Genomic DNA, 22,521 nt, shown 5'->3' with positions numbered 1-22,521 from the left:
TTGAACTTTTTGTATCCTGTCCATCATCTGTCTTGTTACCATTTAAAATAGTGATTGAGTAGACGATACTTCTGTAACGCCCTCATACACGTTCGACCCTCAGCGCATTAGCAAAGTTAGTCAAATGTAATATATATATATATATATATATATTGTGATAAAGTTGCCTTAGGTTTTTATTTCTGTTGCAACTATTCTCAGGAAATCTTGAGCAATGCACTAAGTGATCATACAAAAAACTATGTAAATGGGAAGAAACTGGTGCTGTAGGGGTGACCAATGCTCTTCATGCAAGTGTAATTCCAGTAGTTTGAAAAATATATCAGATTTTATAGATTTTTTTTTGCATATTCCAAAACCCAAATGAAGGAAAGCTCCGTGCAAGTAACAGTAATGAAAGTAAAGTATTGGCCTTGTTGGAACCTGTCTTACTGGAAAAGCAGTGCGACAGTTGGTCCTGTGCGTGAAGGGTGTTGGTGCTCCCGGTAAAAAGCTTTGTGGATGAATGACGGTTAACCGATGTCAGCTGTGAAGTGTGTTTATACGTGATGCCGTTTGTTTTTCTTGGCTTCGGTGAGGGGGGTGGACTTTGGGGGCACGGTCTGAGTAGAGGCCGTGTGATCAGGGATCCTTTTTTTTTGTTTGTTTGTTTTTAGAGGACCTTCCAAGAAATACAAAATTTATTTTCCAATGATTTGTTTCAACTGATCTGTAAAAAAAAAATATTAAGTATAATAAGAATATCCAAGTTTGCTTTTTTTTTGCTTGATTTTGTTAAACTGACTCTTAAAGGACTTTAGTAATGATATTTTGAGGCCTATTTTGAAATAAATTAAGAGTTTAAAAGACCTGGAAATATTTAATGTTTTTAAGCTTGGAAATGTGGGATCTTTTACTGTTAAAAACATTCTGCCCTCTGCTGGACACCTTCTGCAACTGTTCCTGTCACTCTGCTAATGTTTCTTTGCACTCGATAAACAATTAAGTTAATTAGAATGAAATAAGATTATCTAGTTTTTTTGCTAAACCTTTAAGAAACTCTTGAATTCACATTAATATAAATTAAAGTTTAAGTATTTAAAATGGTGAGTTTTAAAAACATATATTTTTTTTAAAGGAATGAACAATTAATATCTTACCTGTTGCAGGTAGTTGTTTGAAAGATCTCAGTTTGGAGAAACTGTTTAATTCTGATCTGATTAGCTAATTCAAGTTGGGCAAAGACCAAAGTATTGCTGCCAGTTTAAAACGGTTCCATTCTAAAATGAATAAATAAATAAATGAACCTTCACAATGCTGTAGGTTTTGTTTCACTTTTTCTTTTTTGTGTGAAACTGAGAAATAGCAGCAGCAGTGTCTCGTTGTAGCACTTTGGGGTCAAACTGGGGAACTTCTAGCAAGAATACTATAAAATTTCTGCTGGAATAATCTAATGCACTATTGACAAGGTAAATGTGAAATAGTGTTCATTTGAACCACAATAAAAAAAATTAGAGACTAAAGCTATTTTAAAACGGTAATCTGCTTTGGCCTTTGCATGAGTTGGACTAGCTGTAAGATCATCAATCTGTTCAAAATTTAATGGTTTCAAATTAAGGGCATTCAAAAAAATCTATCTGCAACAGGTAAGATATTTATAACTTTTCCACAAAACCCCACTTCAAAAACGATGAATTATCATTTTAAGTGTCCCAGGTGAAGAAGAAATACAATTTCCTTCAAGTTTCAAACATCTTTTCTCACATATTCAAGGAAAAAAGGTTTCAGTAATTTTATCTTTTTGAAGGAATTATTAAATCAACTATAATAAGCATGACAAATGCACCAATAGCTGGAAAAGCACTGGTCCTTTCAGATGGTTGAATGTGTCCTAATATGAGGTCTGATGTTTAAAAGCAACTTAATTTCTTACTTAGCCAAAAGAAAAAAGATAACTTTATCATCACTAAGTTACTCAAAGGGCCTCAAATCTTCACATAGTTTTATGATCTAAAGACTGTTTTAGTTCCCAAATATGCACAAAATTTAGTCACTGAACCAGCAGGTCTGCGGATCTACTTCAGCAGCAGAGATTTCAAGAATCAATTTGATTTCAGAGCCTGAGAGGAACATCATTTTGAAGGCAATTAAGTGTAATGTGAGTTTGAGACATTGTAGAAAAATGTTGCACCTACATCTAGAACTAATTAACCTAGGATGATGGACTTTCATATCCGTCAAAAATTCTTCAGGGGCATGTTCAATATGCGACATTGCACAGGTCTATATTTTATTTATATTTTATTTAATGTAATTTGTTCTCAATCAGCTATTTTTCTCTTTGATCTCTTTGAGTGAACTGGATGAACGAGGTTTGTACGAGGACACGCAGCCGTTTCACTTTCAGCAAGTCATAAAAACCCACAAGCTTAGAATAAAACACCCTGAATAAAACAAGAAAACATTTAAAGCAAAATTTGCAACTTATTAAAAAACGTGCAGAAACACTCCCAATAAATGAGTTTTATTTAATAAAAGCATGAAATAAATTAGGCGGGTACACTACTTGCAACTTCAGTAAGATCTGTACAAAAAAGTAAATTAGAAAAGAATGACAACACAAACAGAGAAAAGTCAGCAATTGATGCAATTAAGAAAAAAAAATCTGAAATAAATCTGAAATAAAATAAAAACTGGTTAGTTCACTCATCTTAAACTCACTCTTATACTTTTCACAAAGACACTGTTTTTAAACACTCATTGGTGTGGGTTCCATAAAAAAGAAAAAAAACAAGAAGTCATCCATTTAACCACAAAATAGGATCAAGTGCTTTTCGTGAAAACGTTCACCTTCGACCTATAATGTGGAGACAGGAGTTGCAAAAACAGTTTATTCATTTGAACCCATGAACTGAAATAAATGCATAATTCCACACAAAGCTGTGAAGAATGATCCTTATGACTGACGGTGGTGAGAAACACCGGACTCAGTTCGGGTGAACTTCCTGTAAGACTCAGAAAAAAAATCCACTGAGGGACTTTAGATTATTCCAGTTTTTTTATCGGGCCATCCAGAAAGGTATAGACTGCTGCTGTGGTTGTGTTTTGGCACGAGGTGGCGGTGGAGCGGGGGAGCGATAGCCCCGTGTCCAGCCTGGAGGAGCAGAGGTGGGGGGAGCTGCCCTAGAGTTACCTGGCCATGGGGCTCTGGAGGTGCCCCTGTCTTCCTCGTCATCAGAGGAGTCGCCTGTGTACCCCACCAAACCCGTTTTCAGTCTTTTCATAACCGGCTCTGAAAAAACAGAACAAAAAAAGGGAGAAAAGAGAATCGAGACACAAGTGGAGAGGAGAAAAACAAAAAAACAACGAGTTTCATTTGACACAAGTTCATTATGACAAAAAAAAAAAACATTTTGGGAGAAACAAATAGTTAATAGGTTCAGATTAAATTCATATCAGCAGAGGGGGGGGGGGGGGGGGCAGCCGTTCACATAAGGGCCATCCAATCACGTGGCAGGACGGCGTCACGAGTCAAGTCAAGCCCAACCCCCAACCAGAATCCAGCGTCAGCCCAGAGACACATGGAAGAGAAGAAAAACACAGAGAAAAGAGAAAAAACACAAAAAACAGGAGATTCTTGTTAGCAAAGAGAGAAAAGTAACAGTCCAGACTGATGATGTCATCAGCACGCGACGGCAAGGTGGACATGATTTATCACATGACTGATGAAGACTCAGCAGGTGTTATTACATCATAGCTCCAACTCTTTTTTGGGAGATATAAAGTCTCATCTGCAGAGTCTTTCAGACGATAAACAGCAAACAGTTTACGCTGAATGCTCTTTTTCAACCCCATGATTCAACTGTATGTTTTTATAAATCTGCTGGATTTTTGTGACACACACAAACACACATTGCTTAAAAAAAAACTCACTCTAGTGTTCAAAGAAAGAAGTGCACTCTTCACCTCTACATTACAGGAGAGAGAATAAATTGAGGTAAATCCTAATTAAAGCCGCAGCTCAGAGTCGTGAACTGAGGATCTGGGGATGGATTTGTCAGCCCACAGGAGAACGCCCTTACCCACAGGGCCTTGCGGTGCCCTCCTCTCTTCCATCCTGGGTCTCACACCGTTAACAGGGACGGACGGAGGCGGACGCATCAGCTGCCAACTGAAAAACACAAAGTGACCATCTGAATCCCCTCTGCATTTTGACACCAGTTTAATACCCAACAGTAATTACAAAAATAAACTACAAACCTGTCCCTGTCACTCGCCGGGCCAGGGGAACTCGATGGTGGGGGTCTTGTAGTCTCTGTGCTGCCCACTGCGAAGCCTGCACCTAAATTAGTCATATGAATGGGTCCATGCTATGAGCAGAAAAACACACAGCCACGATTAGCAGACGTCTAAAGCCCTGTCCTGACACCTATAAAACGTTTTCCCAAAGTCCAAAATCATACTGAGTTATTTTCCTCATCTCTTCTGAGATAAACTTTAAAAAAAGCATCCAATAAAATGCCTTTTCTGAAAAACCATATTAATAGAAGAAACTTCTAGACAAACTGCAAATGAGTCTAACCAGAAAACAGAACCAATCAAAATATACGAAGAGGAAACAAAAAAACAAATGCAAGGACAAACAAACATGGAGTCAAAGTATTAAAAAACAAAACAAAAGAGGAAGCGATGCTGCAAATGTAAAGCAACGTTTTCATTACCTGATAACCAAACAGGCCGCTGTCCCTCTCGTCTGGTACCTCCTCTGTGAAGCGTCTTTTCTGTGGTGGGTTGACCGGGCCGGCAGGAGGGAGAGCTTTGGTTGTTGCTGCAGCAGAGGGAGGAAAAGGAACTGGAGGAAGTGTCTGCAGAGGAGCCAAACAACACCAGCTGGTTATTTCTCTGCAATATAATCTGAATTTGATGCTTTTTTAAATGTCTGAATGAAGACGAGCTGAAGCCCTGAAACAGTAAAATGAGTTAGAAGCCAAAATAAATAAATACATAAACTACTCGTATGATGCACTTTTAATTCGTCCACCATTTCTTGTGCACTGAAAAGGCTTTTACGTTTTTAGAATTAATATTCTGTTTAGATGTTCTTGACACATAAATGTCTAAAATTGACAGATTAGAAAAAGGTCAAACTGTAGAACATAGCAGCCAAAAAAAGACTTTTAATTTAACTTATTCTTTACAGAACAACAGAAAAAAATAAGGAAATATAGAACCAAACAAATACAAGGAAACAACATAAATGCTAAAATAAAGATTCAAAGTAATCTAAAATATTTTCAAATAATTCTTAAACACAGATAACATTTATAAAATGTTATTATTACTGCAAGTTAATCAACAAAAATTGGAGTCATAAATACACAAAGTACCTTCTGGGATTCAGTTCAACTCAGTTTATTTAAATAACATCAAGTTAAAACAGAAGTCATCTCAGGGCACTGAACAGAAACATTCACAAACATTATATAGCATTATAAAAGCCAATTATTAAAAGTTATCTATCTAAGGAAGCCAGCATATTGAGTTGAATCTTCACTTAGTCTTCCATGTAAAAATATAATGCAAGTACATGTCAGAAAAATATTTATTTTTGTCTTCTGTGCCCAAAATACATAATTTTGTTTATACATCATCATTAGACTATAGTCTCAGCCTAGATAATGTTTTCTGAACAAAAACAACACAACCATGTTATTGTTGATGTTTTGTGACCTAATGTCAATTAGGGAGATGATCAGATCCCTAAACCTCAGAGAACCACAGAGAAGATTCAGGCAGAGACACAGAGGTGCAGAAGTCTGCATCAACCCTAACCTCAGTGAATCCAGTGACCTGCTGGTGGGATGTGAGGGACAACATGTCAGTGCTGTCAAACTGACAACCAGGTATCTGTGTGTGCAACAAGCATCATCTACAGCTTCGGAGGGAACCCTTCCTACTGCTGGAGACACCATCAGCCAGGAGCGGGCTTGTTTGTGTCCAGAGAAAGCAGACATGTTGTTTCTGAAGAAAAACTGTTCAGTGAAAAGGTCCTCAGTGTGTAGCAGTGAACATTAAACACTGACGTGTCACTTGTTGTTTGCAACTGTTCATTTGAACTGGAAATTATTTGTTTATATTTATGTAAGAAAACTGCTTGGAATAGAAATACCAAAGTTAAAAATTAAAACTCACAATTTGTACTGTAACGTGTAATGTAATTTTATTCTTGTTACAATTAATATTAATGACAAAAATTGGTACCGAAAAAAGAACTGTCCAGGAACCGACACCGAAGTGAAGGTACCGATACCGATGTTTTTAGAAAGGTACCCAGCCCTAGTACTCCAGTTTCCTCCCACAGACCAAAAACATGCATGTTAGTTCTGACTGGTAACTCTAGATTGTCCCTGGGTGTGAGTGAGAGAGTGAATGGTTATTTGTCTCTCTGTGTCCCTGTGATGGACTGAAGACCTGTCCAGGGTGTCCACAGTGATTGCTAGACATGGGCACCAGTGACCCCCGTGACCCGTTAAAGAATTTTTGGGTAAAGATGATGGATGGATGGATGGATGGATGGATGGATGGATGGATGGATGGATGGATGGATGGATGGATGGATGGATGGATGGATGGATGGATGGATGGATGGATGGATGGATGGATGGATGGATGGATGGATGGATGGATGGATGGACGTTTGGATTGATTGATGGATTGATGGACGTTTGGATTGATTGATGGATTTGATTGATGGATGGATGGATGGATGGATGGATGGATTCATTGATTGATGATTGGTTGATGGATTGATTGATTGATGGATGGATTGATGGCTGGATGGATTAATTATTCTCAAAACAGAGTTTGGGGTTTTTGTTAACTGGGGTGGGGGGATTAAATAATTACACCAAATAAAAACAGTTCATAGACAGAATCATTTTGTTAATGTGGTCTTGGTGTGGATGGGTTTGTCTTCATTGCTTGCTGCTTAAATTGAAATAAAATGCTCTTAAAAACACAAAAAAACTAAATGAAAATAAATTTAACAAGTAGAAACTGGGAGAAAACACATGCATGCACGGAGAGAACATTCAAACTCCACCCAGAAAGGCCTCCGGACCGGGATTTGGACCGAGGTAACCTGCTCGCTGAGAGGCAGCAGCTCTATCAACTGAACCACCGTGATGCCCGTTTTGAGAATAATGTCTAGTGAAACTAGCATTCCTTGAAGAAATGCACATCACCCGCCATCTTGCATGCAGAAGTTGAAAGCAGATCTTGCATCACCTGTTAGCGCTCAGAGTACATGTGACGTGAATGACCTCAGCTTCCACCACATATCAGAATCTGTAAATGTACATAAAACTGACTTGTAGCTATTTTTGTTTGTTAAGTTCACTTAGTTTCAACAGCTGTCTTGTCTCAGGTTGGCTCGTAATCCAGTGATTACGTTCTGAGTGTTTCATTAAAATCACTGCTTCATGCAATATTTTGCTAACAGATACAAGCAAACACACATGTGGGCGGTTATGTTATTGTCAGTCTGTGGTGGTGGCTGAGACTCATCTCCAACATTTAGGGGCGCTAACGACAAAGTTCATGCTCAATAATCAAGGTAAAAATCCACAATGTTCAGTCAGGTCATCTGGACGTTTTTTTTTCTGTTGTTGAGACGTTTCGTCCTTCATCCACAGGACTTCTTCAATCTGAGGAGCCACCAACAAACTGAATCCCACAAACAGATCACTCCCAGATTGTATTTGTGGGACTCAAGTTTGTTTGGTGGCAGTCGTTTGGATGAGGACGAAACGTCTCAGCAAAAAACGAACTGTCCAGATGACCTGACTGAACATTGTTAAGGGTGCTAACTAATCTTTCAAGCTTTGACATGCAAGGCGGTGGGTGATATGCATCCATTCAAGGAATCCTTTCATTTCTGCAGTTTGATTCAGTTCAAGCGAGACTGATAAACAGCTGATTACCAGTGGAGTAATTAGCAGCAGCTCAGATTACTTAGAAGTTTGAGAACTCATCTATCAAATCGTCCACATTTTGTACCTTATCAGATTTGGTGACACTGCCTAAAACTTTTACACAGCCCTGAAAGCTACACACCTATCATGTGATAATTAAAGGATATTCCTACCTGTTGCAGAGTGTCTGGGGCAGGGGCCACAGTTGGAGCAGGAACAGGAGCAGAGCCTGGAGGGTACCGAGAAGGCCCACCTGCAGGAGCCACTTTGGGTACAGGGGGTGGTACAGGAAAAGGCGGTGGGACCGGTAGGGGCTTGGGCGGTGGTGGTACAAGTATGGAGTATGGTTTCTGGTATCCAGCAGGGGAGAAGTAAGGAGGTGGAGTCAGCACTCCATTCACTGCAGGAGGCTGGGTGAAGCCTGGGGAACAGGAGCAGAACACATCGAGACCTGCTGCTGAACTTTATTCATAGGTTTGTGTTCATGTTTATTGTCAACCACAGCAAATCATCTAGAGGTCCAATCAAAACATGAAAAACATCGTTAGGATAAAGGTTTTAAAAGTGAAGTACAGCTCAGTTGTGTTGTACCTTGTTGTGCTGGCATCACGGAGCCCATTGGATTAAGGTGGCGAGAATACTCAGCTCGAACCTAGAAGGAAAAGAAACATTTGTGTTAAACAATTGGAGGCCAAATTAAAACCAACAAAGATTTCACTCCATCTTAAAAGGAACGTTTGACAGAACTATTAGGAATGATTTTCATACTACATCAACACCTCCGAGGAGCAACACATCTTTCCTTTGAATTTTAATCTTTAAGTTGTTTTTTGCAGATGGCGTTTGCAGAAAACTCTTGTGGTTTTAGGCAGAACCATAAAGATGCTAACACCACCTATACTTTTGTGACCCAAGTATGCAAAATATTATCTCAGTGGAACATCTGCAGAAGCCACAAGAAAGTAAGTTACGTTTTTTAACATTGTGTAACATTTTCACATTGTGCGTCACTTTGTCGGCAGCAATTTTTTCCCCACTGATCATTCGTTGCCCCCCCCCCCCCCAACCAATAGTGATCTGATTATGCAAATTTGGTTTCATTTGCAGATCTTACCAATATCATCATGCTCGTGTTTTGGAATCAACATATTTGTCGTCCACTTCTCTCACCAATGCTCAGATACAGAACTAAAGGTTCACTAATTATGGAAAAATCTATTTTACCCTGCTAGCTAGAACCATGCTACCCCGAAACATGGAAAAATATATATCATATTTTCTAATTGTGAATATTTTGTGTTAATCCCAGTATTTATTTTTTCCAGTAGACTGATATAAAATTTTAATACCTTTATACATCCTGGGTAAAGAGTTTGCTCCAGTCTGTAATCTTTTCAAACATCTCTGATCCATTCACAAACCTGAAATATGGACTGAGAACCAGTGAACTCATCCCATCAGGGAAGTCAATAAATAATTTGATTATCACTTTATTAAGTTGGAATTTTCATATCCTGCTGTGTTTTTGGATTTTTCATACTCAAGGAATGTTACTTGTACTAGTAATAAAAGGAGAGAGAGACTTGGACAGTTTTATTTCAGTTAAATTTAATCACATTTATATTAGTCAACATTGTGATTCATTTCAATTCAATTCAAAAATACTTTATTATTCCCAAAAGGAAATTAAATATTGTAGTAACTCATTATCCTTATTTCATTAAAAGATGTTATAGATACTGATGGCTGTAGACAGGAAGGTCCATCCCACAGCGGATCCAAAGAAACGCTGCAGAAGCCGTTCAATCCGTCCACCTAGATTCAGCTGGCCTCTTGGTTCACCTGGGTTGCAGGACCGCCTGAATGTCGGGCTGAACTCCTCCCAGAGCGATGGCCACTCCTTCCAGCAGCCTGCCGAGCTCCTCGTCACTGCGGACAGCCAGCTGGGAGACTATTCCGATCCTTCTGCTGTTACGAGCCATGCTTCTTGCCAGTTCCATGATCCCAATGGTTAGACACTCGAGCACAGCCGGCAAGGAGACGGGAATGCATCCATGGCGCCTTCTTTTCAACTCATTTGAGATTTGGGGCTGTAGTTGAGGTATCGTTTGAGCTTTTGAGATGTTAATCATCTGCTCCTGGTTGTAGAAACCACCTTGTTGTTATGGGTATGCATCATAACAAATGCCCGAAACTAAAAAAGTTTCATTAAAAATCCTTCCAGCTGCACAGCCTTCGATACCAAAACAACCAATAATCCTAAAAAAGCGATTAATCTCCAGAAAAAGAGGAATTAAAAGTTTCCAAAAGCAAAACCTCAGAATGAATGTAGCAGAGCTACTCCAACATGCAGCCACCTGGAGCAGCGCAATTCTAGAACATAGACCACAACTATTCAGAAATAATTTATCCAGTTTTGAAACATAGTCGCAGGAAATTACTCACCGTCTGAAGAAGATTCTCACACAAGGTTTTTGCTGCTGCGAGTCCATCTGGTTTAGAATGACTAGAAAAGAAAAACAACATTTATGTCTACACAAAGTGAAAAAGACGCCTCTAATTTGACAACTTTTTTCTTGAATTCAAAGGACGCCAGCGCCCACCTAATGTAAATATACATGGGTTCAAAGGCCTCTCGTCCGGATGCGGGTTCCAAACAGCCTGATCCTTTTCCCCGAAGGAAAACTTTGGCCCCAGTTTCAGCCTGAATGTGCTGCAGATATGAACAGCCGGGGCCCTCGACGCGCTCTTTGACCACAAAGCCTGGCACGTTGTGCTCCAGGCCCACAAAAACCTTATCCTGAACAAAATGCATCTGAAAAGTGACGCACAAAACAATAAATCAGGTGATGGTGTTTTAATACATTAATGGTAGCACATTTTTTTAAACAAGATGCAATACTCATTAATAAAGTGTAAACTTTATAACAACAAAAGTGCATCTGTATTAGGAAAATGAGATTTAAAACCGAATACACTTCATGGTCAGTTGTTTGAAACAATAGCCGTGTCTTTACAAATGTAAGTAAAGCTCTAAATCCTTAGAAAATATTTTATTTCTATGTATTGGGAAAACTGCACATTATATTCTAAATCAAACCATGAAGAAAATTGTATAATAAAATTTAATCACTTTACAGAAAATGAACATTGGGCTGTTCAAAAACATTGTGCTGACATTTTGATTTACAAACTCGTATTTACTTTATAAACTGAAAAGTTTTTAGGATTTATCATTCCTGTGAATCAATATTTAGTTGTTTAATCACATTCTGAGAACTGCTTCACATCTGTGTTGCATGGAGTCAACCAACTTCTGGCAGCTGTGAACTGATATTCCAACGCAGGATGATTTTACAACATTCCACAGTTCCTCTGCATTTCTTGGTTTGGCCTCAGAAACAGCATTTTTGATGTCAACCCACAAGGTTTCAATCATATTAAGGTCCAGGGATTGGGCTGGCCACTCCATAGCTTTGTTGGTCTGGAACAAAGGTGCTGCTCACTTACTGAAGTGTTTGGGGTTGTTGTGTTGTTCAAACACCCGCTCCAAGGGCATTTCCTCTTCTGCATAAAGCCACATGATCTCAAGTATTTTGATATATGCAAACTGATCCATGATCCCTTGTATGTGATTAAAGGCCCGACACCACAGTAAGAGACATCCCCATGCTTCAGTGTCTTCAGAGTGTACTGTGGCTTGAATTCAGTGATTGGGGGTCAGCTGACAAACTGTGGCCCGTGTAGCCAAAAAAAAAATACAATCTTACATTCATCAGCCCACAAAATTAATCTCCATTTCTTTATAGGTCAGTTGATGTCTTCTTTGGCAAATAATCTCTTCAGCACATCTTTTTTTTTTTAAACAGTGAGACTTTGTGGGGGCTTCTTAATGATAGATTAGCTTCACTCAGGCGTCTTCTGTCAGTACCAACCGTTAACTTCTGCCTGACCTTCTTAGTTCCCTCTGGGGCTGATCATTGGCTGGCTCTTTGCCATTATGGCTATTCTTCGATCATACAAATGACATTCTTTTGTTTTCCTCCACGTCTCTCTGGATTTGCTTTCCATTTTAAAGCACTGGAGATCATTTATCGATTTACTGCGATCACTGATCACTTCTTTATGCGTTTCCCCCTCTCCAATAAACATTTTATCAAAGTACGCTGTTCTTCAGAACAATGCCTGGGACGACACATTTTTGTCAGGTTTTCAAAGAGAAATGCATGCACAACATGGCTTCATCCTTAAATGTAGGCCAGCTGATTGACACCTGCTTGCTCACAGAAAAAATGACCTCAGTAATTGAACTCCACACTACTATTATTTGGAACATGCCTCTTTCAATCAATTATTGAATTACACAAACTCAGGAACATTAATACAATGAATGTTGGTTCTGTTGGTTTTCTATGACTCTACTACACCTACTAGTAAATAATTAGCCATGTGGTAAAATGATTTCTACCAAAAACAGTGATTGATCTGGTTAGTCTAGTTGGACCGCTATTTTGAACACAGATGCTTGTTTTATGGGAAAAACATTTTCAGTCAATGCTTGAGTGTAAATCTGAACTTAATCTTCTTACCCCTGACTGAAAGTGAGGCTTCTGGTTGGCAACGGGGGGTAACGAGGATGGAGGTGGGTTTTGCTGATTGTAGATTGTGACTGGGGCCCCACTTGGGGAGAATGAAGATGATGATGGTGATGACGAGATGGAGGCAGTTGCAGCCTTCACAACACCGTTGGCGATGATCTCTTTGATTTTATTTACTGCTTCTAGAGAAGGAGGGATAAAGAGATTGGCAGTTAAATCCTAATTTGCATGTAAGAAATATTCACAATAAAATAAGTTAAAAGTACTGACTGTCGACGAGCTCTCTTGTCTGTCCTTGGATGTGCAAATACAGCGGTCGTTCACTGGGGGCGCAGAAACAAGTTCATATTAAACACAGTGTCTATAGGTTTGATGGTCAACTGCTAAAAATATAGAACAAGAAAAGTCACCCCTGCTTTGCTTTGCTCTTTTGCTCTGCTGTCATGTAACACCCTCTAGTTGAAACCGCCGCTTCGCTCACTTTACTGATCTGTAGATAAAACACAATACATCCTAAACCATCCAATCAGTTCTATAAACTTTAAATATTCATGTTGCTGCTGACCTCGTCCTGTATTTGCCCACGTGTCAGAAGATTTCGACAGCTTAAAGGGACATCGTTGATCTCAACTTCAGCTATCACCAGGTTGTCTTTAGGTTTTGTCGTTGCTGAAGGTTTTTTCACAATGGTAACCGGAGTCTGAAAGGATAAGATAAAGTTATGGTAAACTAAAAGTTATTGGTGTAAACACAATTCTAGAAAAAAATGTTTGTAAGTATGGTCAAATGGATTTTCCTTATTTTGGTGAAATTTTATGTGGGAAGAAGTTAGTACAGGTGTTAAGTTTGATTTATGTGTCTACAAAGAAAAAACTATACAAGCAGCATGCATTATTGTGAGAATTATGATTTGAGTAACTTCAAAAATACTAAAGTTACTGTTGCCAAAACTAAGTTTTCCTGATTAAAATGAGCTAAAAGTAGTACCCCATGTTTATATAGTGCACCTACACGTGTCATTCATGTGTATTTGAAATGTTGAAATAATGCATGTATGGCTACATTATACCTCCTGATAAGATACTTTTAAATTAAGTAGTATTTAATCAGGGTCACATTTTGCCTTATAAAGACAGAGGGCTGGGCTCCATTTATCTGCAGTCTGAACAGAATCCATCCTGATTCTCAATATAGGACCTCCTACTAAACTGACATGACTCCACACAAGTGGCAGAGTTGTAGTAAGCTGGGCATCTTAGAGCAGAAAAAAGATCACTTCAGCTACAGACTGATTAAAGATAAATAAACATCCATCATTGGGAATGCTCTGAAAATCAATCTATTTTGTGCTAAATGTTTTAATTAACTGTTGATCAAAAAACTTCTAAATTAAAAAATGTCTGTCTGGATTTTATTAATCAAAACAGACTGAACATAATCAGGTAAGTTTCTTTTGGTTAAGTTTGTTCTGATCGTTTTCAGAACTGACTGGACCATGCTGTGGTCTCTAAGATTTAACACTCTGCCAATCACAGAACAACAGCCTGAGCAGCTTTATGTTGATCATATTCACCTAAATAAATAGAGTTGATGTTACATCCACGGTAAAGCTGTGTAAAACAGCAATCAGTTCACTGTTTCATTATGGAATTTTTAAAGGTTAAAATCTTCAGTCTTTGCTCTGAAACAGAACACTGTGAAGTTAATCATTGTATTTTATTTCAAACCATATCATGTCGGATGGGTAATTAGGCTTATCAAGGAATAACTACAAAATGCAACTCAAATTGATATGAACCGTAATAATGTCAAACCGAGACCATAGTTCAGATGTGTTTTTACAGAAACTGCAGCAGACCTGCTGTTGTCCCATTTGTTGTTCAGTTTTACAGCCCCACAGTGTGATGAGGCTGCATGTGTATGGACTGGGTAATTCACATTCAATAACTAAAAACCCTTTTAGGTTATGTATACTGCAAGGTGCGAAGACTCTTGGTTAAAGCTGTCGATTTGCAATTGGGTACTGTAGTGCCTTTTTAGCCAAACAGGATACTCAACGCACTTCACAACACAATCCGTGCCCTCATTTACTCATCCATACAAACATTTCTTCAGCACTCTACTATCCACCCATTCATTATCTTTGCCCGCTTCTTCCTTTTTGGGTCACAGGGGTCTGTGGTGCCCATATCCAACAGTCACTGTGCGAGAGGCGGGGGACACCCTGGATAGGTCGCAAGTCCATCATAGGGAGACATAGAGACAAACAACCATGTACACTCACTCACACCTAGGACAATTTAGTTACCAATCAGCCTAACATACATGTTTTTGGTCAGCTCGGTTTATGGATTTTGGAACATAAATTAACTGCCATACAGTCAGAAATACAGCTCTGATAGCCACCACATCAGATCACTTTTTAAACAATTCTTTCTGAGAGAGAAAACACAGTTTATTACCTTCTCCAGAGGTGGTCCTCCTGGGGCGTTTATTTGTGAGGGATGGAGTTTGCCTTTGGCCACCAACATAGCGTTAATCTTGGCAGCCACTGCAGCTGCAGCATCCAGAGCCCCGGTGGGGGCAGCCTCGGTCTGCCCCATCCCAACCGAGGCAGAAGACTGGTCCCATTTGCTGGGGCGCCTAAGAAGACAAAAAAACTGGAGGGTTATTATATCAGAAAAGAAAGGGAGCCCAAACTTTCCTTTAAATTAAAGTCACTTCTGTTGTAAACTGACAGCAAAGTTGTCATTGACAGCTACACATAAATCATCCTTATAGCAATAAAAACACATCTAAAGCCGTTTTCATGCCCTTCCAAGTTTCAGTGCAGGATACATAACATAAGCCAGCACAGAGGCCGCACTATCACGAACATAAAGCCGGACGGCTAACACAACATTAGCAAGCTAGCCGGCTAACTGAATACCTTTGGGCTACGTGTAAAAAAAACACACAAAAATTGATCAACGATTTGACCCCTACCCGAAGTTTTGTGCTCCACAATATGACATTAATAATCAAACAACAAAAAATCTTGTTTTAACACAAAAACTAAACGCTGATAAATTCTCTAGACTACTTCACAGCTTCAATTGTAAGCTTCGCTAATAGTTTGCTAGCTAGTAGCTACAGCTCATTTTCCCATTTCCGCTTCCGGTTGGTGTTGTACCGAAAAAAAGCACTCCTGCCGTGAAGAGTACGACTTCGTTCGTGGGAAGGGAAGAATGACTGAAATATTAATTAACAAATTAAAAAAGAGGGGGTTGATGCCTCTAATAAGAATACTTCTATATAGATGCAATGTAAAAAAAAGAATAGTGGTTCCTATGATGGGGTTACTTTTAATCGGCACAAAACCGGTCAAAGGCTGTTAATAATTAAACCACAAGGGGGCACTAAACACAAGCCTAGCTGGTCCTCATCATTTTGGTATTACACTTGAAAACTTTTTCTTGAGGTGACATTAAAGTGTTCTTAGGTGGAAAAAAGCTGCATCTGCTGGACATGGCACAATGACATCTTTCATAGCCAAGTTTAAACAGTTGTGTGTTTACTCCAAATGTTTTTCAACATTTTGGTAGCTTTTGCGTATGTATTTTAAATGGGATTTTCTTTGTTTTGTTTTTTTATTGAGGGAATTGTTGTGTGATGAAAATGCAGATAAGTTGTAATCAAATTAAACTGATCTCATGTGCTCATGGTATAAATATGAGCTGGTTTATTTAACAGCACAATGTAGTCAAAAATGAGCAAAAATGACTTAACTAATGAGAGTTTTATATGCATGTCTGCTTTTATTGTTTTGTGACCTGTATATTTGTGTATTTATTTTTGAAAAGAGATTATTTATCAAAGCTTTCAATTGAATTTCACAAAAGAATGTTAGAGAATCTGTCTCTGCTAAAAGGACTCATTCTGCATCAGTGTGTGTCTGAAATGAGGCCAACAGCTGTGCCAAGCTGCAGCATCATGCAGCCTGTGCAGTTGTAGTAGCTCACACAGTTACTCTGACAGGTGTACAGTTACTGACCCCCACAGGGCCTCAGATACATCTTCAAGGTGGGGTTGCATGGTAATCTGGAGGGTGAGACTGCAGCATGGAAGTGGCTGATATGGATCATCTGCTGCTCTGATTGAATTTCTCTCCTTCTGTGTTGCAGAACGTTAAAAGCAGTTCTTTAAATGCTGATTTCTTAAGTTTGATTAAGATCAATTGTCCCTTGTAGGAATGCAAATCACATGCCGCCTTTCATTCCAGAGTTTTAAACTAAGATCATTTTATGGTTAGAAATGAAGTTGTAGCTGTTTTGATCAAACTTTAGAAATAACGTTTAGAAAATGTGTTGTGAATGACTCTCAGCTACGACCACATCAAACTTTAGCTAAATGTCTGTAAAATTGACTGATTTATAGCCAATTCTGTGTTTACAGGGTCAGTTGGCTGTGGTGGCCATCTTGGATTGGATTTGCTCCAAAGGTTTACCCGTTGTAGATGTGCACCCAATAACTGTCTCCTGAAGGTTTCATTGAAATATGTCTTGTGGTTTATGAAATATTTTCCTAAAAGGCAGAGTTGACTTCAATAGTTAATAGGAACATTTTAAACATAGATGTTGCACAATCTGTTAGTATTTAAAAGTTTTATTTGGGATCAGTCTCAGCTACTACCACACCAAATTTGAGGTTAAAATCTGAAAATCTGACAGCATTAGAACTACTTTTGTGGTTGTAGGATAGTTGTCTGTGGTGGCCATCTTGAATTGGGTTGCGAGGAGCAGGACGAGAGGCGTCCTCCCTGAACACTTACCTGGGTGGGTCAGGTGAGTCACCCACGTTGTGAGATCAGTCTGAGTGAAGACAAGTGGAACAACTTGTTGGATAACATTCTGCAGACACTTTAAAAACACTTAGACATGCAAAGTGCTTACATTTCTGAAACAAAGACTGCCTGGATGAGGACGGGAAGCTCTAGACAGTTTCTTCAAAAAGTCTTTCAGTCTGAGAGAAAACAGTTTTATTTTACTTGAACATGGTTTGTATTTTTACAAATGTTGTGTTTGTCAAGCAGAACTCTCGTTTTTTATTTGATGTGCTTAAACCCCAAAAAACTGCACATGGATTTCTGCAAATTAAATCAGGAACAAACGTGTTTGTAACTCCAACAGCTGTTCAAAAAAATTAAATCATGACTTCATGAAGAAGCCCTCCTTCAATTCACCTGCTGGTGGCACGCTAAGGTCTTTTTTTTAAAACCAAACTCTCTGAAGTCACAGACCTGTCACTCATCTATACTGGAAAAAAATTTCAACGCAACACTTTCGTTTTTGCTCCTATTTTTCATGAGCTGAACTCAAAGATTTAAAAAAATTTCTATGAACACAAAATACCTGTTTCTCTCAAATGTTCACAAATGTATGCAAATTTGTGTGCACTCCTCCTTTGCCAAGATAATCCATCCACCTCACAGGTGTAGCATATCAAGATGCTGGCTGATTAGACAGCATGATTAATACTTTTGATTGTGTGTGTGTTAGCAAAACACCACATGACTCAGCGAATGGTTTATAATGAAACTTTCAGGAAGTAATCATCTATAACTGATTACACATTGGAGTAACCCAATTCAAGATGGCTGCCACAGCTAATTGTTCAACATTTTTCAGTCAGGTCATCTGGACAGTTTCTTTTTCTTTTTTTTTTTTTGTGCTGAAATGTTTCGCCTTCAGTCCAGAAGGCTTCATCAGTCAAGGAAACGCACAACAAAACTGATTCTTCCCCCAACTGCTTACTCCAAAGTGGAACAAACCAGTTCTGCTTGTGATAAGATGGTCTCTTTGGTACGCCCCCTCCTCCATTGCCGGCCCTCTTCCTTGTTGACAGTCTTGTCAAAATGGTTTCATGAGCTGAACTCAAAGATTTAAATTAACAGCTAATTGTTGTCAGCAAACACAAAAACGGCTATAGCTCAGAATGTTTTACAAATATTGAGCTATAATATTTTGGTAGTAGTTGAGAGTCATACCCAACACACAATCCGAGATGGCATGATGTATTGTTGTGTTGTGTGCAAACGGGAAAAAATTGTTTTAAAATGTGACCAAAAACAATAAAACTTTTAAATAATATTGTTTTAAAACACAAGAATATCTTGCTGGCTGGGTGATATGCATTCTCTCAAAGAATGATCAGCCTTTATGTGTTATTATTTATTAAACTTGGAATATTTCAATAGTATATATTTTTTATGTTTTTACTCAGTCATTTTGTTCTCATTTACTAAAACCCAAAATGGATTTGTCAAACGAAAAACCTGGAAATGTTCTGATCTTGGTCAGACAAGACAAATCAAAGCATAAAGTTTGTGAAAGAACGCTAGTAGAAATGCACATGAAGGACAAATAAATGATGGGATCCAGTGGTTTGTTTTGATGATGCAATTCAGTCCACTTTCATGTTAAAGTGAAGTTTTACTGCAAATTAATACAAAGCTATCATAAACCTTCATAATAAGACATTTAAATCCTCATAGCATCAAATCTTAAAGGACAATTGTTCCCATCTGAAGGTTACACAGATCCGCAGAGTGGTTTGATCAAATATTATGAAAATATTTGAAAATAAATATAATTTCACCTCTTTAAAGTTTGTAGAATCAGTGTCAGGGCACACTGAAGCTGAACACACACATCACAGATAGATTTTATGCATGTTTTTTTTCTTATTTTTCACACCTATTTGTAAGTATTTTTTCATAAATTTGCTTCCAAATGGTTACAGATGAGTTTTGTTGGTGGTAGAGTAACCTTTACTTCCATCTCTGGGCTTACCTCAAGTGAGGGGTCAGAGGTCGGCAGATCCTTGACGCCTGCGTTAACGGGAGTGACTGTTCTCAGGCTCGAGAAGAAGAAAATCAGAGAGGCTCTGAAACACAGGAGGAGAGAGGGGCGTACTCTAGTAAGAGCCCAGGTGTGAAGTGTAGCGTGTGTGTCGGTTGATGTAACCTCTAGCCTTTGGGGCCGCTCAAACCCCGGGTCTCACCTGATCCTGGCGGCTGACACCGGGATGTGAAATCAGGGGGATGTGATGCGAGGAGGGCGCCTCGGGATGGAGGCAGCCAGAGGATCGAACAAAGAGACTCTGTGAGGACACAGGTTTCAGTGTTTGCTGTTAAACCAGCAATTACAATCATTTTGATTTTCTTACAGCTGGGTGTGAGACCATAAACTGGAATCAATGTGTTGGATTTCAACTGATGGGGCATTAAAAATGCTGACGCTTGGAAAGTTTTGAATTCCAACACAAAACTACCATTTTTTGGAGGAGTGCTCACTGCCTGCCACTTTGCGTGCCAACGTTTTCAACAAAGTTCTTGTGGGATCTGTCAGCGCTCGGAATATGTGATGGGAATGACTGTCGGTTACTACCACACCGAATTTTAGCTCAATGTCTGGAAAGCAGACCAAGCTTGACCTAATTTCATGTGACCATCTTGAATGAGGTCGATTCTCAAATCAGTGATAGATGTGCAGTGATCCAAGTGTTTCACTAAAAGTCAAGCCAACTTTATTTATAAAGCACATTTAAAACAGCAGCTGTTACCAAAGTGCTTAAAACTCATCCACTGATTTATGGGATATTTTGCTAACAGACAAACCAATGAACCCAGACACCATTTCATAGTAATTGTCTTGAACCTGCTTTTCGGGATGAGTTTGCAGATAAACGAGGGGACAAGAAATGTCTGCGAGAAGAAAAAAACAGATTGGGTTTTATGGCAGGCGGGGTGTGAGGGGAATCTTTTTCGTGTATGTCTAGAGAGAACGGGAGCCTCTTCTGCACCTCACAGCATGAATTTGGCACACGGCTGTGGCCTCGTCTCGTCTGCGCAGCGGGGTGCTTTCCTGAGCGGGCTGCCCAGGGGAGGGGCACCTGCAGCCGCCTCAAACAACTGGTCCAGAGGCGAGCCTGGTGGGCGGGGAGGGAGGGAGGGAGGGAGGTGGGCCCTGGGCTGGAATGGAAAGATGCTTGGTGGTTCCAGGAAACTGCCATGTGCTGGACTTATGAAACCCTCAGGTAGAGAGCAGGGACGCTGCGTAAAGAAAACATTTGTCCTTGAGAGGAAGACGCTGCCTGTGTTGTCAGGATGAAATCAATAGCTCCTGTTGCAGGGGGAGGACAGGAGTTATTGTTGGAGCACTTGGGCTGGGGGCTGGCAACCATACCAACCAAAAACAACACCGAGTTTATAGATCTGCTCTCTGAGACAATATTTTCCATCCATTTGGTTGGGTTGACTAAACACCATGTATTTAAAGTTTATCAAACACTCAGTCATCCCTTCAGACCTGAGGGAGAACTTCATCACATGATATATGAAGATACCCAAAACCTGCCCACTCAGAAAACTGTGGTTTAATATCCACAGAGCTGCTAGAGTATGATTGTTGGATGAGCTTCATCTTTACATAAGAGACACCCTCCATCTTCTGTCATTTTGGTATGACGCAGGGCTTCAAAGAATCACAGAGTTTCATATATAAGCGCATGACCTCAAGTGAAATTGGCTTTTTTTTTTTTTTGCCCGCAAGACATTCCACTCAAACGGACAGATGTGCTGTGTGAGTCTCAGCTGTCTGGGAAAGGTGAATGGATTTTGCATTAGCTTCCCAACAGCTCTCCCCTGCTGAGAGCCTGCACATGGCTGCGGATAATAACTGCAGTGGGAACGTTATGTCCAGGGCCGACCAGGTAAATGAAAACACATGGTGAAGGCAGCCTGGAGGACGGGAAGGAGCGGCGTCACCGAGCAGAGAAACACACGAGCTCCTCAACCTGTCGTTCTTATCACTGCAGACGATAGAAAAGACCTGGGTTCTGTAAACTAAGATCGTCCTGCGATAAGAAAAGACAGGATTAAAGCTGTTTTAGACAAACCTTGAAAAAATATTCTCTCACATGGTGTGTTAGCACTTGTGTTGTAAGTGACTGTCAGCTTCTACCACAGCAGGTTTTAACTCAATATCTGAAAACTTCACAGAGTTATAGACATTTTTTATGTTTGGTTCATTAGCTGTGGTGGCCATCATGAATTGTGTTGACTCCAAAAGTTAATCAGTTGCATCAAAGTTCATGCTCAACAATCCAGGTAAAAATTCAACAATGTTCAGTCGGGTCATCTGAATGGTTTCTTTTTTGTATGAGACGTTTCATCCTTCATCCAAAGGACTTCATCAGTCCGAAGAGCCACAAAAAACTGAGTCACACAAGCAACACACTCCCATAGTGAGAAATAAAAACAGTTTGCTGGTGCTAAGATGACCTCCGGGGCTTGCCCTCTCCCCCGTCAACTCCTCTGAGACAGTCATGTCAAAGTGTTTCTGAACATCATTTGGATTATTGAGCATGAACTTTGATGTTTTGAACCACTTTGGGATGACTGTCTCAGAGGAGTTGACGGGGGAGAGGACGGGCCCCGGAGGCCATCTTAGCACCAGCAAACTGTTTTTTTATTTTTTTCCCACTGTGTGCTGCTTGTGGGACACATTGTTTGTGGCTCCTCGAAATGATGAATCAAAAAAATAGAAACCGTCCAGATGACCTGACTTAAACAGTTGTAGTTTCTGAGCATTTCATTGATATCCTTCCAGTGGTTCATGAGAGATTTTGCTAACAAACAAATGGAGTTAGAGTGTCCTTTATGTTGGGATCCCTCTCAGCTACCATCACACTAAATTTTACCTCAGAGTATGTTAAATTATTGGTGGCTAATGGTTAGGTTACAGACATTTTTGTGTCTGCTAAGATCGTTTTGCTGTGGAAGCCAACTTGAAACATGTTTACTCCAAAAGTTAAACAGTAAAACACATATTTGCTCAAAGACTAAATAAATTAGTGTTTCATATCAGCCATCACCTGCTGTGATGTTACAGTTGACTTCTTCTGTGTGTGTGTGTGTGTGTGTGTGTGTG

General features: G+C 39.5%; 1 protein-coding gene across 1 annotated transcript in view; it reads right to left on the bottom strand.

The window, feature by feature from the left end:
* Positions 1–3,038: 3,038 nt before the first annotated feature.
* The window catches only part of khdc4 (KH domain containing 4, pre-mRNA splicing factor), a 21,273-nt gene continuing 1,790 nt past the window's right edge, over positions 3,039–22,521 (bottom strand). Inside the window, exons 2-14 of the mRNA XM_037676625.1 lie at positions 15,013–15,193; positions 13,116–13,250; positions 12,961–13,040; positions 12,821–12,873; positions 12,542–12,732; positions 10,556–10,767; positions 10,398–10,458; positions 8,544–8,604; positions 8,126–8,373; positions 4,701–4,844; positions 4,240–4,349; positions 4,062–4,150; positions 3,039–3,271 (exon numbers count right to left, since the gene is read on the bottom strand). Of these exons, the coding sequence (XP_037532553.1) occupies positions 3,039–3,271; positions 4,062–4,150; positions 4,240–4,349; positions 4,701–4,844; positions 8,126–8,373; positions 8,544–8,604; positions 10,398–10,458; positions 10,556–10,767; positions 12,542–12,732; positions 12,821–12,873; positions 12,961–13,040; positions 13,116–13,250; positions 15,013–15,193 (1,798 nt within the window). The remainder of the gene's footprint in view (positions 3,272–4,061; positions 4,151–4,239; positions 4,350–4,700; positions 4,845–8,125; positions 8,374–8,543; positions 8,605–10,397; positions 10,459–10,555; positions 10,768–12,541; positions 12,733–12,820; positions 12,874–12,960; positions 13,041–13,115; positions 13,251–15,012; positions 15,194–22,521) is intronic.

This window comes from Nematolebias whitei, chromosome 5 (assembly GCF_014905685.2).
Source record: "Nematolebias whitei isolate Nwh7 chromosome 5, NemWhi1, whole genome shotgun sequence".
Lineage (NCBI taxonomy): Eukaryota > Metazoa > Chordata > Actinopteri > Cyprinodontiformes > Rivulidae > Nematolebias > Nematolebias whitei.
This window is presented reverse-complemented; position numbering and strand designations above follow the sequence as displayed.